General features: G+C 42.1%; 1 protein-coding gene across 1 annotated transcript in view; it reads right to left on the reverse strand.

Moving 5' to 3' along the window:
* Window positions 1-7412: 7412 nt before the first annotated feature.
* The window catches only part of CFAP99 (cilia and flagella associated protein 99), a gene marked incomplete at both ends in the record, with an annotated part of 54436 nt that continues 42950 nt past the window's right edge, over window positions 7413-18898 (reverse strand). Inside the window, 3 exons of the mRNA XM_082759503.1 lie at window positions 7413-7580; window positions 9816-9978; window positions 17750-17955. Of these exons, the coding sequence (XP_082615629.1) occupies window positions 7413-7580; window positions 9816-9978; window positions 17750-17955 (537 nt within the window). The remainder of the gene's footprint in view (window positions 7581-9815; window positions 9979-17749; window positions 17956-18898) is intronic.

Consider the following 18898-nt stretch of genomic DNA (forward strand, 5'->3'; position numbering starts at 1 on the left):
AGACAGCCTGCATTTTAGTGCACAGAAGACCAAGCTGAAGCCTTCACAGCCTACTAAGTGCCCAACCATCACGCCTCTGGCAGCAGGCAAGGCTTGGCAGGAGCACCCTGGGCACACAGACGTATGATCTCAAAGTATAAAGTAAATCTATAAATACGAAATAAACCTGCAACCATCCTCCGCACAACCCTCCTGAGCACAAGGACCAGCACGTGCCCGAGCACTGCTGAGGTCGCTCAGGCTCCCACAACTTCACCATCTGTACCCAAATCTCCCCTCTCCTTTTTTTCCCCCGTGTCAATGGAGGTACGAACTAATTAGCAGGCTATTAACCTATTCCTAGGTTAAGAAATGCTGAGACCCCCCAGGGGATGGAATGACCTTGGTCATCAGTTATAACCTTCAGCTCAAGGAAACCAACTGAATGTTATTCCTCCTCTTAAACATGGTCTGTATTTCTTACATCACTATTTTTTAAGACCTATTAACATGAACTGTGACACAAGACGTGCCTGAGAATACCTTTACACTACATTTAGCACATTCCCTAAGCCAAAAGATGCATTTAGGCACAGTTTTAAGCAACACAACACACCTCTCAGTTTTCTGTCTTTTTCCCCCTCATTTTAAAATTGCCAATGGATTGCAAAAAAAATAAGTTCAAATTATTATTTAGTAAGAGACTACCTGTCGAGTGCTGCTGTTAGTGGCCCGTAAGCCCACTGGCAGGTTCTGCTCACAGCAGATCAAGTTTCCGAAGTCCTTGTGCACCGCCACCCACCCCTTCCCACAGGAAGATCCTGTTTTGCTCAATTTTTGGAAGAGGGAACAAGAACTTTTAAAACAAGACTGCATCTGATTCTGTGCTCCCACAAGCTGCAGGAAGGGCATGCAGCACAAGGGATGGCAAAGAGAGAACCACCCGTAAGCCTAACAGCAGCTCCCTCAAACCCCAGCTGCTTCATCCGACAGCTACCACTGAAACCAAAAATAACTCTGGCAAAGCAGTTTCCCTCAGACAGCAGGAAGATGAACAAGACCGAGCAACATCTGAGTTATATAAAGAATCCGATGGCGTGGCTTCTTGCTAAGTTCATTGCACCAAGGAAGCCAAAAGACATTTCCCTCTGTTCTCCTCAGATAGGGGATGGGAAAAATACTTGGACATTAAAAAGCTGGGAAATATTCGTTGATACACGCATCTGAGGAGCATAAAGAATTAAGCTTTAAACAAGCTTAGTTGAAATTACAAACTGCTAGAATTGGTTTTAATTGAAATCTTTTAAAGATCTTTTCCTTGGCCAGGAGTGGCCTAAATGCCAAAGAGCTATTACAGAGGAAATCAACAGCACCACAGCCCAGAACAACAACAAAACAACACAACCAAAACCACTTACATTTGGAAATTTATTGGGGGGAGGATGACGATGAGGAAGTACCGCACAGCAGCGGATCCGTCACACTAAAGCCATTTACCTCCATTAACCATTCCCACACCTCTTCACCAGGAGGCCCAGAAATGCATCGTTTATGGGATTACTGCGAGGTGTCAGAGTAACATCAGGCCTCAAAGCAACACAGAGAGCTTCTGCTCACACTGAGGTGACAGCCCCATGTCGCTATTCAGCTGCTTTATCTTCCTGAATGTCCCAGCACCACCAGAAGGATTTCTTCATACCGATTGTCACAGCTCTTGATACAGAGCACACACAAGGCACACGTGTTCCTGTCCTGCTCTAGTTGCTGCTGGATCAAACCTCAACCTCCATGGGAAGTTCTTCTGCAGAAGAAAGTTGGGAATGGGTATCCGTAGGGGCGCTCATCACCCTAAAGCTACCCTAAAATAAACCATCAGCAAACCACCAGCATTAACCAAAGCCACCTCAGAACAAACACGCTTACAGGGAACGCCAGACTGCTGGGATTTATTAGGACTCTGGAAGGAGTCTCTTGATCCAGCAACATTCTTTTCTTGGAAGAACAAACCTCTTCTGTGGGGCTACAGATTTCCACACTACGTTACTGGCTTACTCAGGAATCTTTGCTGAATGCTAATTGTCTGAACCGCAAGAAGGAGGATGAAAAATAAAGCTTATTTTCTTTAGTATCCCACAGATCAAGTTAGCGTTATACAAGAAGAGATAAACAAAGCTGTTCAAACACTGCACACTTGGTGACACACTCACTAATTTCTCTGGGGCCCCACGCACAAGAACATGGATGCATTAGAACAAGCCCAGAGGAGGACCACAAAGATGGTCAAGGGGCTGGAGCACTTCTCCTGTGGAGACAGGCTGAGGGAGTTGGGGTTGTTCAGCCTGGAGAAGAGAAGGCTCCAGGAGACCTTACAGCGGCCTGCCAGTGCCTGAAGGGGCTGCAGGAAAGGTGGGGAGGGACTCTTTGACAGGTGTACAGTGATAGGACAAGGGGGGATGGCTTTAAGCTAAAAGAGAGGAGATTTAGATTAGATATAAGGAGAAAATTCTTTACTCAGAGGGTGGTGAGGCCCTGGCACAGGCTGCCCAGAGAAGCTGTGGTTCCCCAGCCCTGGAGGTGCCCAAGGCCAGGCTGGATGGGATTTGGGCTGCCTGGGCTGGTGGGAGGTGTCCCTGCCCATGGCAGGGGGTGGGAACTGGGTCGCCTTCAAGATCCCTTCCAACCCAAACCATTCTGTGATTCTGTAACCAGAATTCCTTAAAAGATTTTTCAAGACCTCAGGACTACCAAATCATGATTCGTTATGCAGGCCCAGAGAGCCCAAATTATTTCCTAAGGCCCACATGCTCCTCCTCCAGCAGTCTCTATGGAAACCCAGCATCAGGGCTCTGACAGGCCGACACAAATAGAGTTACTGCACCAACACCTCTCCTCCCCAAAACAACCTGTAAGCATCACATCACTGCAGCTGAAGCTATCAGTAAGGTCACCTGTTATACCTGCGGCAACATGCACTCGGAAACCAGTTCAAAATTCCAGATTTATTTATTTTTTAAGCTAAAGACTTCTTTTTTTTAAATATGAAAACTTTGCAGATCAACTCAGCAAGCCAATACGTACTTCCAAATTTTAGGGATCTTTCTGCATCACTGCATGATGAAGTGTTACCAGCATGAGCTGCTGACCCCTCCTCACACACACGGAGCTCTCCACGTGCACTTACTGCTCCTGCCATTCAGCTCTCCCAAAGGTTTAAGTATTTGTCCTCATAACAGCACCGTTCAAGGCCTTTTCTAGCTAACCCACTGATATTTTAAGTACTATAACCACCGGCATTCCTCTGTACAGGTAGATACTTCAGAAGAATAATGGTAAAGCTACATAAATGTTATTCATAATAGGAGTAGAGGAATATTGTGCCCCATATTTACGACTTCAGCCTTCCATTTGTATTTTTGTTCTAAAAAGAAGTTAGTATATCTGCTGTGCGTAAGTTGAGCTCAATTAACATGTTTGAGTGACAGTCCTGAAAACTGAATCCTCTGTTCAGCATAACCAAAAGCTTCCCTCACACCGCTCTGAAAACAAGGCTTTGATCCGCCACGAGCCCAGAACGCTTTGAAGCAAATCAGCTGAAGGAGAGGCAGGCGTTTCCATCACATCTGACTAATATGGACAAGACTGGATTTGGTAAACACCCTAAACATCAAAAACTGGCTAAAGGCAGCGTTTGAAGGCAGCAGCGAGGCGATGGCCTGGTACCCGCCAGGCGCAGGTGACCCCACACAGCCCACGCGGTATTTGCCAGGGCAGGGCCATGACAGCTCTTTAAAATTGGGCTTATTTCGCCTCTTCAAACCTCTGGTTGCAACAGGAAACAGCACCAAAGACGTAAAAAAAATAAAAAATAAAAGAAGTGGGGGTGGCTCCCTGTGGGGCCAGGCCCAGCGGCAGCCCAGAAGCCCCCCCTGCCCCCAGGCTGCCCAGAGACCCCCCCCGGGCACCCAGCACCCCCCACACACCCACAGCGCGCCCCCCCCACAGCACCCTAAATAAAAAGGGCAAAACAAAGAGGAACCCAGCCCAAACTTTCACCCGGCAGCCACACGGCGGCGAGGAGCGGCCCCGGCCCCACAGCCGCCCCCTGGGCTCCCCACAGCCGGCCCCTGGGCTCCCCTCAGCGCTGCCCCCCCCCCCCCCCTTTCCCCTCAGCCCGCCGCCATCACGCCCCCCCCCTCCCCTCGGAGCCCCCCGGCCCTGCGGCCCTCACCCTCCGCGGCCGAGCCCGGCGACGGCGGAAGGGCAGCGCCCGCCCCCGCCTCCCTGCCATTGGTGGCGCCGCCGCCCCGCCGCCCGCCCAAAGGCCGCGGCGGCTGTCAATCAAAGGGGGGGATGGGGAAAAAGAACGCGCCCGCCTCTTATCCGGCCGCGGGGAGTGCTGGGAGTTGTAGTTCGCGTGGGTGGGGGTGAGGCCTGGAGGTCCCTCACGGCCCGGTGGCCCCCTGGAAAGTTTTTTGCCCCCTCCCCCCAGGGGCTGAAGCGCTTCATGGCCGCTTTCCCCGTCCTTCCTTCAGTTTTTACTGCCCCACGTCCCCCAGTCTGGCTTTTTGTACATAAATCCGTAGCTCTTCCTGCTGGCTTCCCTTGCCTTTCCTCACAGGGCAGCCAGCTCTTGAGATTTGTACCATTTTTTTGTACACAACCAGCACAGCACTGTCTTTGGTTTTATGTGAATAATGAAATATCTGCGCTGTGTAGGGTAGATTTGCCTGGCCAGGCACCTAGGGACTTGCCTCATTACCAGGTTGTGAGTCTGGTTTGATGTAGGGAGCCACGTGGCAGTGACTGTGGTACAGGGGTATGCACCTTGTGTCCAAAACCCCTTGTTTTTTCCTCAGTTGTTCATTATACTGTAGGTCCAAGACCAAGTTGTCGCGATCTGGCCATCTACACTGAAATAAGAGACCTCACATTTATCTGAGTGATTCTGGCATGTGAAATTTATGGCATTAAAAGGGGTTTCTTAATGAGCCCGTCACTAAAACCAGATAGGTAAAACCTCTGGTTTTGTGTCTGTTTTCAGAGATCATTGAAGAGCCAGCCTCATCCACTTACACTTGTCTCCTTGGCTGTAACAAATACTGTAACAAACATGTAAATGAATCACGAATTATTCATGCCCCTGTGTTTACCAGTGTGAAGGCACTGCTGATTACCAATTATCTCTGCGTGGATTAACCAGGCTGTGGATTATCTGTGCCACAGGTACAAGCCGTGGCTGCACAGAGAAGTGCAGCTGTATTGCTTCAAAGCTCCCCTGGCTCTGATGGCATTACAGATGCTTTTGTAATTTAAGGCTAGAACATCCTGCCAGACCTTTGCTGGCTCTCGGTGGGATCACCTTAGGTTTCAGTGTACCATATTCCTGGAATGAGGAATAATACTAGGGAAAGTGCTCTGGTGGCCATGGGCAGAGTGGTTTTGTCTAGGGTCTGCTGCCTCCAGCATCAAATTATGTACGTTTGTCATGAGTATCGTGTTAGTTTTAATGTAATCCTGTATGATATAACATATCTTAGTGATATGGTTTAGTGGAGGACTTGTTAGTGTTAGGTCAGATGTTGGACTAGGTGATCTTGGAGGTCTCTTTCAACCTAGATGATTCTGTGATTCAGTGATATTCTGTTACAAGACCTGCCATCACCTTAAAATCAATAGCTTATGGAAAATAAGAATACATTGGTATTTTTCCTTAAAGACTCAAACTCTTTTACATTCCTCTAAATGTTAACTCTGAAGATGAATTCATGCATCAGGTCACAAGTACAGTAACAAGAACAGGGCTATTTGCAACTTCTGATGGTGAATCTGCAGCTAGATTACTGAGATTGCTCTGTTCCTCAGCCCTTCCATTTGAGAGCAGGGAAAACATGGAGAGGGAAATAGTTCTGAGACATCTTGATTGCAATTCAGTAAGAATTTTGAAGGCCTGGTCCAACATTCCAGGGGAAGAAGCATGCAGTATGATAGGTTTTTGAAATGTCTTTATTACCCACGTAAGTACACTTAAAAAAATAATCTCAAAATGCAAGATAAATCAAAAAGTATAAGAGGTACTACTCAGCTATGCAATATTCCAAAACATGACTGTCAGCCCTGTTAATTTCTAGCTTTTGGAAAACTAAGGTGTTACAGTCCAGACCTGGCTTTGCTGTTCTGCAACAGAATGCTGAACAACCACAAATGAAGAAGAACTCCCTGCCACCTAGTGTTTGTCCTTTTAGGCTTTTGCAATCCTGTACCAGACACAATGTCATAGTTCTCTCCTCTCTGTAGCTGTGCTGCTATCATTCTTTCTTTTCACTCTCCTAGGTTCCCTAACTCTTCCTACAGAGCACAAGTCCTACATTGCTTTTGTGGACTACCACAGCATTTGCAACAAATGAAAAATACAGCACATTTTATCAGCTCACAGATTGTGGAAGTGATCTTCACAGCTAGATGGCAACAAAAGAATTCCATTAGACTTCCCTCACTAAAAAGTGAGAAATGTAATGTTGCGAGAGCATTAAAAGCAGCTGCCTGACTCTAATGTCAATGACAGTCTCCTTCAATTTAAATATTTGCAATAGCCATAATTAAACACTTAGTAACTGGCATCAAGTTAAAATAGAAATACATTACATAGTCGTACTGCTGTGCAGATTTTAATTCAGATTTATGTCCTCTTTGGCTTTATGCCTAGAGTAAGTCTTGTGATTTAAAAGCTGTTTTACTCAGTATAGAAATTGTCATAGAGGGCAAATTATCTTCTAGGTGAGTAACAGAATTTTGACTTTTCTAGAAGCAGCTTGCTAAAGAGATCAAGCAATGTTATGTTCTCCTTCCACTGTTTAAAGACTGAAGACATTAACCTCTGCAAACAGAGGGATGGTCTGTCGGGTCACTGAGCCTGGCCCCTGGCAGCTGCAGGCTGTGGTGTCATCTAAACCTTCTGAACAGTTCTTCCCTTACCCTCTAAAAGCAGCCTTGAAACTGGTGATCTTGTTACACACAGTTACTGTCATGGAAGATGTGTTAGGAGCCTGGGCTGAGCATGCCTTCTGAAAAGATGCTTATATAAACAAATGCTGCTTATTTTTTCCCCCATTTTTATTGTCTGGGAAAGTGAACATAGCAAACCATGGCCCGGTATGCAGTGACAGCAGAAATACAGACCTCAGCATTCTCACCCAGACATTTGACATTTTGATTTCTTACAGCTTTTGATTCTAACAGAAGATACATATATACCATTATAGCTTAAAAATAAAATTCCATTCTAAAAAATTAACACATTTTTATTCTATTGTGCCTGTATGACCCAAATTTTGCTATTCACACCGCGAAGATCAGATAAAGATTAAAATTCAACCTTGTAGTAAATAGTCACACTGGGAGATTTCCAACAGGCCTGAATTTGTTCCAAGGGTACTTTATTTTACTTCGGAGCGCAATATACAAGCTGTGGCTCCACTTCTTGCTGCCTCATAGACAGCCATTTTCTGAGCTGTTTCTCTGGCCATGAAGCCGTACTGAAGGGTCTTGAACCTCCTTTCCCGACTCTCCTCCAGTTCTTTCCAGTGGTTCCATTGCAAAGAATCCTGCAGAGAGGACACACACGCTCAGACTGCAGAGAATATAATGCTGCTATTTAGATACACCGAACTTTTATTTGATAATCTGGCTGGCTGGTAACACAGCTATTTGCTAGCATGATTGGGGAATGTCAGCATCAATTTGGGCATGATGGATAGAAAGGTAACTCAATTGGGTTGCCCAGTTTAAGATGAATTACCCAGCTGCAGCGCTCCACAGAATGTGAGGTCAAGCTAAAACCATCTGGATTGTTTTCTGTGGCTCCAAAGCCACAGAACCTTATGCTCTTTCTTTGCCATCAAGTTATTCTTGAAGCTGTAAATGAACAGTGGCACAAATCCTATCAGACTCCGCTGGCTTGCTGATTTACAAGCTAGGTTCACAAGGGATCATTCCCCATAAAGCTCATAAGAAACAGAAAATAGCTACTTTTTCATCTGATATTTCACTTAAAAGGGTAGAAAAAATACATTTTCTTAAATTAATGGCAGCTTTCTGTATCTTAGTTTTCCAAATCACAATATAAATTCTGTTTTACTAAGAACTTAATAGTGATTTATTAACAAATGTTACTTTCACTTAAACCAGCACAAATGTTTTGGGCCTCAGAGGCTATCACAAATGGAATTGAAGCTATGATCTGGACTTGGGACTTTAAAACATGGGGTTAGTCTCACTTTTTGTCTATATATTGAGAAATCTAAAAGGTAGCTATACAAACTGAATGCCAGATAGCTATTACACTATAACTAAGGATTTTTTTCCTATAGTCACTCTAACACCATGTACAGCAATATGCAGTTCAACTAGAAAAAGATGCTGCTGGGCATATCTGACCAGAATTGAGCCACTTCGCTGTAATAACATTTGGACAGGGTCATGCAGAGCTGAACAGCACTGATGGAACAAACACCAAAACATCTAAATAATTTATAGTAACCTTAAGGTTTTCCTGTGGTTTTCTTTTCTTTTCTTTATTATTTTTTTTTTACAGATGTCTTAACATTTGAGCAGACCGTAAACAAAAGCACTGTGACATCTTAGGAGACTTAGTGTGTAAAGCTAAAAAAAAAAAAAAAGAAAGAAAGAAAGACAAGGTCTAACTTCAAAACATCTTTCAAGCCTTGGCTTTTTTCACATTTATAAAACACCAGAGCACTCACACAGACCCACATCAGTAGTCAAAAGTCCTAGCTCTGAATTTATAATTTGTTTATTTAAAAAATGTCTCACATTTGTAATTATATAGCTGCTTTCCTTTGAAGTCTGCATTTATTCCTTCTGCTTTATACTGGACCTCATTCAGCAAAGTGATTAAGCATATGTTCAAAGCCTCAGTTCAGAAAGCCAGCCCAATTTAGGAAATGCTTTCTTCAAATAGGCCTTCAATACTTTCTTTGCTAAAAGGAATAGTCTATGAAGCACCTACATGTTTTGCTTGCTGTGGCTTGAAATGGGACTTCTGAAGGCAGCAACCACTGATACTCTGAAAGATTGCACTATTTCAGTTTTTAGACTACACACACTTGAAAAATACATTTTTCCTCTTGATTGAACTCAGCTTCATCCTTCTCACAGAACAGGTAAAGCGTTACTATTTTCGTAGGTAAAGAATTACTATTTTAGGAGTAGGAGATTTAGTTCTAATTTTATAATGCTCTAGTACAGCTTTGAAAAAGTGACCCCGTTGTGACCGTTCCCTGCAGTGTTTCATGTGCTGAGGGAGACGAACTGTTACTGCTACATGGACCACTTGTAAATGTTAGGCACGCGTGAGGCAATGGCAGAGGTGGCAGCAGCAGCTCTCACCCCTTTAGACACTTGCCATGGAAACACAACCAGTATAAACCAGCATAAAGCCCACAGGCTTACTGGTGCTTCCATTCGATGTTGTGGGACCTGGCTGAGGAAAGGTCAGGTAAAAATCATGGAAATGATAAAGTGGAACATGCCTTGGGTGCGAGAAGGGGAGATCCTGTTTCAGTGGGATGACAGTGTGTGGTAAGGCAAGTGGGAAGCTCGGTATGGGATGGATGGACCCTGGCCTGTGGTAGCAGAACGTATGGCAAGGAGCTGAGGTCAGGGCTATGGTTTGGGGACGTTGTGCCTATGTGGGGAGTTGTCACTGCCACTCAGGTGTCACACCACCTGCTTCTGCCACCCCTGCCAGTGCTGGCAGTAGAGTCAAACCCTAAACAGCAGATCTAGCACACAGCATTTTCCTTCAGTAACTCCCAGACCTTCCTTGATGCAATGCTGGTTTTCTGGGGAGTAATCTTTAAGAGTCCTGCTTGCTTTTTACGCTCCATTGCCTTCTCTACAATCTTTTTCTGTAGGTTTAAAATGCGTTCATCTTTCATATGACTTTCACCAGCCTGGGACTTTCTTTTCTTTTCTTCTTGTCTGCAAAATGAAAAAGAAGCAATGAGAAGGTAAAATAATATCAACCTACAGAATAAATCCATCTGAGTATATATTACGTGGATGATAATGAATTTGCTCTTGCTTCTGGGGACCAGCTAGACTGAAAACAGGTTTAAATCATAAAGCTCAATGAATGTGGAATTCACAGCTTGCTTCTTGTTGTTTACAGAACAGCATTACTAAACAGGATAGAATAATTTCTTCCCACAGGATGCCATGATGACAATAGCTGAAGGATTTCAAGCTGACATGACATTCTTTGGAAAAAAAACATGTGCAAAACTTGTCTTAATACTATAGCCTTTTGCTTGTGAGAGCTGTGGAGTTTTCTTTATATGATCATTAGTATTCATCTCAATTGCTGTATTCCTTAGCAAACAAAAGATATCTTGCCTGTGTAATCTCAATTCCCAGATTCAGAATATTTGGGGGCAGTGATGTAGTAAGGTTAGAGGGTCTAGGTGGGCATAAATTGATAGTACCATGTGTAGCGTATGTGTAAGGCATAAGCATAAAAGAGACATCATTGGAGAGTCTTCTTTTTTTTTTTTTTTTTTTTCTCCTTCTATTACAGTTACTTTTCAATCCTTTGTTACATTTTATCTGGTTTTGCTTACTTTCACCCAGCTGGCACAACTTACTCACAGTTTTTCATGTAAGTTTCACCACCTTGCACCATGCCTTTTTACATCCAGCTTTCTCTTTTGTACATTGCCCTTGGATTTGGCTGAGTATCACCAGGCTGCAGCGTTACATTATGCCACGAGCAGTTGTCATTCTCTGGCCAAATCCAGTGCTAAAGGAAGTGTCAGACCCACCAAGGAATACACCTCATATATCACCAGGTTTGATCTGATGTCTTCTCTCAGCTGGCAAGGGGAGTGTTCTCCAAGGTCCTTTTATGCTGCAGTAGTACAACGTTACATTGCTACTATGGGAAACCTGAATAGGACTCCAAACAACCAAGAGCAAAGTGCACTGGGACCATGTTCAGCCTGTACTGGAATTGCTGCTCTGTGAGTGGCAGGACTAATTTCACTCACAGGTTGCCCCTTAGAAATGTTTTACAACAGAACTGTTTCATCATCACCTGGGCATAGAAGTATATAAGCTTATAAGGCACACTCTTCTCATTACCTCCAGAGGTCCCTTCCGACCTTAACCATGCTGTGGTTCTCAAGGAGCTGGAGGAAGGGGATGAAGGAAGAGGTTTTTCTTCTGATGCTAAAACCACCACTTTGCCTTAAAAAGGGTCTTTATCAAGATTCCAGGGATGCAAACACTTATTTCACCTCGGGAGAGATGTTTTTGTCTGCCTTGCTAGCTTTATCCTTGTTAATCAGAAAATCCTCATAACAGCAGGTATTCCCCAGAGCAGCCATTCTGTTCTGTGGTCCCCCAAATCCTCAGGAACTGGAAGAAGGGGAAGTTTGACTCATGATACATTCTGAAATGTGACTGTGAACTCTAAAAAAGGGGTGCAGTTTAGCTTGGTTTCTCATTTCCCTGAGACACTTCCTGAATTGTGCTGCTTGCATCATGCAGTCTGGATGGGATAACACTTCTGTACCTTCCCTGATACAGTGACACACTCTGTGACACCGAGATTAATCCTTAACACTGTTCTGTAAGTCTAGAAATGATGTACTATCATTTAATCTAATTGAGAACACGGGATATTTCTCCTTGCATTGTAACAAGGCGTTGCATTCCAAGGGATATAGCAGAATATAACAATAAGGTTTTTATGTAAACACTTGATGATTAAATATTGTCAGTGGGAATAAGCAACAAAACCTTTCATTACATGCAAATCCAGATTCTTGTAAATGCCACTACAGGAAAAACAGCAAGAGGTTTAACATCATGGAGCAGCGGCTGCTTATGAATTAACATTGTGAATAGCTGGCTATCATCAGACTGATATTCAGCCCTCTTCAACACGAAGGCATGTGCCAGCCATCTACTCTGTTCCAAAAAGCAGCCAGTCCCACACATATTCAGATACCACAGCACATCCTAATGGAAAGTCAGAGAGGGGAAGGAAGTCCTGTTTTTTTGTGATGGCCAGGTAATACCTTTTAGGACTCAAGACAGCAAAATCTCATACAATTTCTGTTTCCCCATGTGATATGGGAAGCAAAGTAATAGTTACTCAGAATAGGATAGTACATGGTTAGAAGAATCTTCTCCAGATTCAATAGGAAATTATCTGGTAATTTCTGGAAAACATATACAGAGATCATTTATTATTATTATTATATTTATCAGCTATTGGTATTGAATAAACAACTTGAATAAAAAGCAGTCTTTAAGAATGGTCTTGGTTCCTAAAAGGTATTGTCAAATCTTTGGTCCAAGAGAGAATTTGTGTCTTTTCTTTTGGTCTCAGACAAGAGTTTTCTGCCTCTTTGTGAATCTGCCATAAATAAGACCAAAAATATATCTCTATATTTTTCTTTGGAAAAAAATATGCAATCCTTTTAATGTCCATATGTATTTGAAATGATTTAATGAACTCTAGGTTTTGCTTAGTGACCTTGTCAGAAATTACCTTTTAGTGGTAAGGAATGAGATGAGATTCTTGTATGTGCCCAAGGAGGTTAGTAGTAGTGTGGGGTGTATGTATGAACTACTTAAAGGAGGAGGGGAAGGAACTAATGAGAGATTCAACAGAATATGGATTAAAAAACAAAACAAAACTTTTTTTTTTTTTTTATCTACTACTCATTTCATTCTCTACTCACTTCCTGTGCATACTGTGCATACAATCAACAGCAGGAAGACTTTGGCTCACTGTGATAAGTGCAGAGCAATTCCATCAGTGATGGGTAAAATGTGTCTTTTCTACTTAAGAAAAATATTCCAGGCTTTGTAAACTGAAGTTCACATCCCATACTCATTCTCTCAGTGATTTCCTTAAATAACATAAAGAATTTTAAAAAAGTATATTTTTACTTCACATTTTACAATTTGTAATGGAATTTGGCAGTCCAGGTTCTTCTTATTTACCTATCCCTTGTAATTATTTATCTGCCCTGCAGTTTTAGCATTTGGCCACATGGACTCTAGGTCCAAAGGTCATCTGGCCTAGAACTGAAGAAGCAACTCAGCACTAAAGGTTTTCCCTGTATGAGATGACAGCCCTTGGAACAGCCAGGTTAGGTGATCCCAGCTGTGTTTAGAAAATGGGGAGTCTGTAGATTTGCTCGGGGGATTCCGCCTGAAAACCAAGCAGTGCCTTCATTTACATTCTCAAACTCCAGATGTGCACTGAAACTGTGACATAGATGCATGACAGCTCCTAACTGACTCAGTACCAGCAGCAGATGAGTACAAATAGCTACCTGACCACTCTAGGCACCAAAATATCACTTAAGCACCTAGGACTGTTTTATATGCTCACCTTACAAATAGCAGTCTTGTGTTGTGCAACAAATAGAAGTATATTTTTAACAGCAGAAGGAAACTTAAACAAGTATGGTTGCCTCATATTGCAATAAACAATACAATTTTTTGCTATTTCCTCATTTTTTCAGTCTCAGTGGCTTGGGCTGTCTGTACTTCACAGTTCTTTGTCTTTTATCTGTCCTGCACTCTATAATCTTAGTTATTGCAATGAGGAAAATGAATGTATCTGTTAACAGCTCACTGTTAGGGGAGCCATTATTTTCATATTTAAGCATACTCTACTGCCAGATTGATTACGGTTTTGTACTAATGTGAGGGATTTCAGCATTCAAATCCTGGCTCTCTTCCAAACCAATTAACTTGCTAAGCACCTCATTTCAGGTGGGGAAGTGACTGCTACTCTGTTTTCCTCAGCTGAAATAAAGATTATCAAGCTGTATAATCAGTGTTCACCCACAGCACTGCAGAGTGCTGGAGGCAGGCAGGGACCTCTGGAGGCCGCCTGCTCCAATCCTGCTCAGGCAGGGCTGCCCCGGACCACATCCAGGTGGCTTCTGAAGCTCTCCAAGTCCAAGGAGGGGACTCCACAACCTCTCTGGGCAACTTCTGTCCCCCACACAGCACAGAAGAGCTTCCTGATCAGGTTTGGATGGCACCTCCTGTGTTTCCTTTTGTGCCCATTGCCTCTTGTCCCGACACAGGGTACCGCTAAGAGCCTGACGTCATCTTTTTACAGCCTCCTTTCAGGTGTTTATGCTGCTGATCCATCATTGCTGATGAATTTCTGCCTACTGTTTCCAAGCTAGTGAAGAACTGATTACCAGCAGCAGGGATTGAGAAAACAAATCTTACTTCCCTACTGCAATCACATACGGCACCCTAAGTACTTGCGAAATTTGTGAAATGAATGAAATCACAAATATTACAAAATACCAAACCCAGGTCCCTCATACTGCTAATCATTCAGCCTTTTTTCAGTGTTCTAGGCTATGTTTTTGAAGACCTGAAACAATAGCCACGCACTGGGGTAGCATGGCAGGCATTCCTCTATCACATCTTTCCAACTCCAAGAAGGCCTTTAGTCACTATGTTAGACCCGGTGTTAGTTCAGATTGTCACCCTGGAGCAGAAGCTGCTGCCTTCATCTGGATGTTGTCCTGTCTTGGACAGGGGAGGAGGCTTGGGCAGCAGGCACCATCGTGCCCAGCTGGCTTCTGTGTACCTCGCATATGTGGCAGTGGCTGGGGGGCACGGATGTGCTACTGTCAGCTATGTGAGACACTAAAATGTGAGAGACAATAAAACAGTGTGGTGTTTCCTAGAGGGGCTTGCAGGAGAGCCAGGAATTGAGGATGAGAAGTTTTGTCAGATAGCTTTCCTCTAAACAGCTTTAAACCACACGAATGGGGAGAACATGCAGCCCCAAGACCAGGCTAAATCTAAATCTAACCCAAATCTAAATCTAACCCAAAGCAAAACCACGAAACCACAGATAATGTGGACAGAGGGAGCCTCAGCACCAACTGATTTTATCTGTTGCTTGATTCTTACTGAGTTTAATTACCTGCAATATAGACATAGCCTCACTAGACTGAAAGATCTGAAGCATACAGGCACATACCCATAGTACATTAGCATGTACTCAAATGGTCATAAATATTTTGGTGTTCATGTTTGAAAGCTGAGAACTCCAATGTTTGTCCACTTCATATGCCAGTGCTGATTTTCAAGCTGTGTGAAGTTCTAGCAATTAAAGGGACGTCCTGCGTACATCCTAAATTGATTCTTAAGTGTTCTGCAGGCACTCACAAAGCTACTGCTGTGATGGATGTCATGGCTTGCAGTCTATTAAAGGCTGATGTCTCTGTAATTTTTCATGTTCCATTTCCTATTTTGTTTAATATAGTTCATTATATGCTTGCTCAATGTGCTTCTTTTGTGTTGATGTATGTCTGTTTGTAAATGATATTGAAAGGAACCTGCTTGGTAGGGACCCAATTAAACTCCAGCTGACACTAACTAAAGCACATTTGTTGGGAAAAGCTTAGCCATCACACTTCAGCTGATTAGCAGGAGCCTTCAACATAATACAATCGAAGATATAACGTGTAATTTTTTGTTGATGCACAGCGCTATCTTATGAGCACCATTGGTAAGATTTGCTATTCTATGCCTGTAATTATGATTTAATTCTGTAAACACAATCATTTGCTCTTTACATCTTCTGTGCAGTATATCAATACAAGCCAAACAACTAATCACTCACATTGACTTGATAGAAATTTCAGGAGTCCGGATCTGTATATCAGGTTTAACACATGAAGCCTACAGCTTGTTTAGAGAAAAACAAAAGCTGCAGCAAAGTGTCTAGCACTCCTAAATAGGCCAGCATGCTGCATATTAACACCACCACAGATTTGCATTCTGGATGATAATGCATTAAATACATTTCTGAAGAACAACATTTCTAGTATGCTTTGATGATGCCTCTTCCTAGTACATGTAAATGCTCCCAAACTATGAGACATGAAAGAAAATGTCTTGTAACATCTATAATAAAACTTTATATTTGCCTTATTTGGAGAGCAAACAGGGCTCCCTTAAAATAAAGTATATTCCTGTATTCCTTATCACGAGTCTGAATAGAAGCTTGCAAACTCAGAGTTTAATTTCAGTTAGATTCTACCATCTTTGGCATGGTGGTCTGTTCTAAATAACATTTCAAATATGTCGGGACAAAGAGTGAATCAAAGTTAACTTCGCATTCAAGCATAGCTTATTTCAGGATCAGAAGAGTTTTAGATTTGAATTAAGGCAAAGAGCTTGTATTAAAGAAAACCAGCACTATGCAATGTGCACAAACTGTGTATCTACCATAACAAATGATTATTAGAGTGCTCACTGCAAGAAACACATTTTATAAGGTATACAAGTTCTTAATGCCTAGTTCGAATCTCTGGTGGAAAAGGATGACTTGAAATGCTCCCACAGGCTTTCACAACACTGAATGCTTGGAGATGGGAATTTATTTCCAGCTCTAACTCCATTTCAGGTCCTTTAGTCTTAGTCTTCTCTTTATAGCCGCTGTAGAAGAGAAGTTCACTGATCTATGCAGTCAATCCACTGGAGCTGCAGTTATTGATTCATTAAACTCATTAAACTATGCTCCCGAGTACTAACACAGTAACACCTCACTCTTTGGAGATTAACTGTCAGCAGCAAACCGAATCACAGCTGGGACCGGTGAAAACTATTTGAATGAATACATCAATACTGCCTGCTGTGATTGGGATTTAGAACTGGAAGATAAACCAATAACATGAACTGAACTCTTATCTAAGTGATAAACACAAATTTAAGACATGTCTAAAGACGCATGCTTTTAGCCTGATAGAATATGTCTGCAAAATGCCACCCTGAACACCGGCTTGCAGGATAAATATGGCAAGACAAGGACTAAACTATCTAACTCACAAAAGAAAAAACGTGAAAGAAAACTTGCAAAAAATAGCAAATAGTCAAGATGCATTAAAAATGGCATAAGATCAAGAGGTGTGCCATATTTTATACTTTCACATGGGCTTTCTTCCTGCTCAGATCTATTTGCAAATAGTTTCAACTTAGATTTTAAATTCTTTGTGGAAGGGACCTGTCTTCTGCATATGTAACCATCTATGATGGTTATGGATCCTTTATGACAATGAATAATAAATATGATAATGAATAATGAATATGAATAATGAATACAAAATTTGATCAGAGAGCCTGTAAGCAAAGATTTTTCTCTTTGATCTACTGCTATAATTTATTTAATTTATAATTTATTATTATTATCAGAAAATCTCCTTCCTAAAATATCTTCAATTTCCAAAATAAAGCCTGTCCTTTTACATAACAAATGAAATTCAAGGAAGAAGACTATAGCCCTAGTGTATTGGTTTAGATGAAAATGAGAAGCCACTTTTAGTAGCAAGTTAGAATGATTTTAATAAAATCAAATTAGTTCTGATTAACTGAAAAGGAGCAGAAGAAAGGCAGAGCATCTTTCACAAGATACAAGTTTGGCTCCCAATCCTGAGGCAATGCTGTCAACACTAGCCTATAGAGCATCTTCAACCACAAATTCAAACTGATGAAAAAGATTTGTTACATTTGATGCAAAATATTTTCAAGAATAAATCCTGGTCCCAGTGTAATCTTTGACAGAAATCACACTGCTTTATAAAAGGGCAGTATTTTGCCTTTTTTTTTTTTTTTTTTTTTTTTAAATTCTGAAGGGGCTAGCAAAACATTAACATAGTTGTAATGTGCTAAATGTCGTATGCTGTTTTATACTGACTTTAAGGCAGCCGCTCGTCCAAGTTCTGCTCTGAACACAGAAATCTGGTCCAGTTTATCTAGAAGAAGTTGTTCCTTAGCTTGTTTTTCATGAATTATCTGGTCTCTCTTCTCTTCCTCTGCTGCCTTCTGTGCTTCTCTGAGTAGAGCGAGGCGTTCACGTAGTTCCACTATTGACATTTCACAAATTAAACCGTGGCCACCAGTCTAGGAAATACAAAATATAGGTTTAAATAACACGGTAAATGGCAAGGGGAGAGTAAATGACTAAAACCAGAATATTTTGATTGTGTTCCAAATCATGCTGAACACATTTTGACTTCAAAAACGACAGGCATGGCTCTAACCTAACTGTAATTTACAAGCTGTTTTTGAGGTGTAGAGCTCATCTTTTGTATGTGTAAAAACACAAGGCTCACAAAACATTTCATGCGAAAGCACTGAAATATAGCGTACATTAGACATAAATACATTTGCTGTCCAGAAAAATAGTAGCTGACCTATCTTTTAGTTTTAGTTAGACATTACAAGTTTTGAAATGTGTAAAAGTGCATATTTTCTAAGTTTGTAAAACTAGAACTGACCTTACACTCAAAAACATGGATTTTTTTTTTTTTTAATTTATCTATTTCCATGTTACAGATTTGATCTATGATGGCATCTACTATTTTTATCTGAAAAGACATGGAATAAAAAATGCTTTGTACACAGCAAATTCAAAAAAATGCCCAAATTTAAATTATTCAAACATAAATGTTTAAAGAAAGCTTTTTAAAATCTGCTTTGCAATGAGAATGTGTAGTGGTTTAACCCAGCAGGCAGCTCAGCACCACACAGTTGTTCACTCACTTACCCTCTGTGGGATTGGGAGAGATTTGGAAATAAGTTAAAATTCATGGACTGAGGTAAGAGTTTAATAGGTCAGAAGAAGAATGGAATACAGTAGTAATAACAGTGACAGAGGAATATACAAAGCAAGTGATGTGCAATGCAATTGCTCCCCACCCCACTGGTGAATCCACATGTCCATCCCGTCCCCAAGCAGTGACCCCACATCCCCCCCCAGAGCAGCCCCTGCAGTTTCATTGCTCCGCATGACGTCCTATGGCATGGGACGTCCCTTTGGCCAGTTTGGGGCAGCCGTGGTGGT

Source organism: Aythya marila (assembly GCF_965140915.1).
Source record: "Aythya marila genome assembly, chromosome: 4".
In the NCBI taxonomy this organism is placed as follows: domain Eukaryota; kingdom Metazoa; phylum Chordata; class Aves; order Anseriformes; family Anatidae; genus Aythya; species Aythya marila.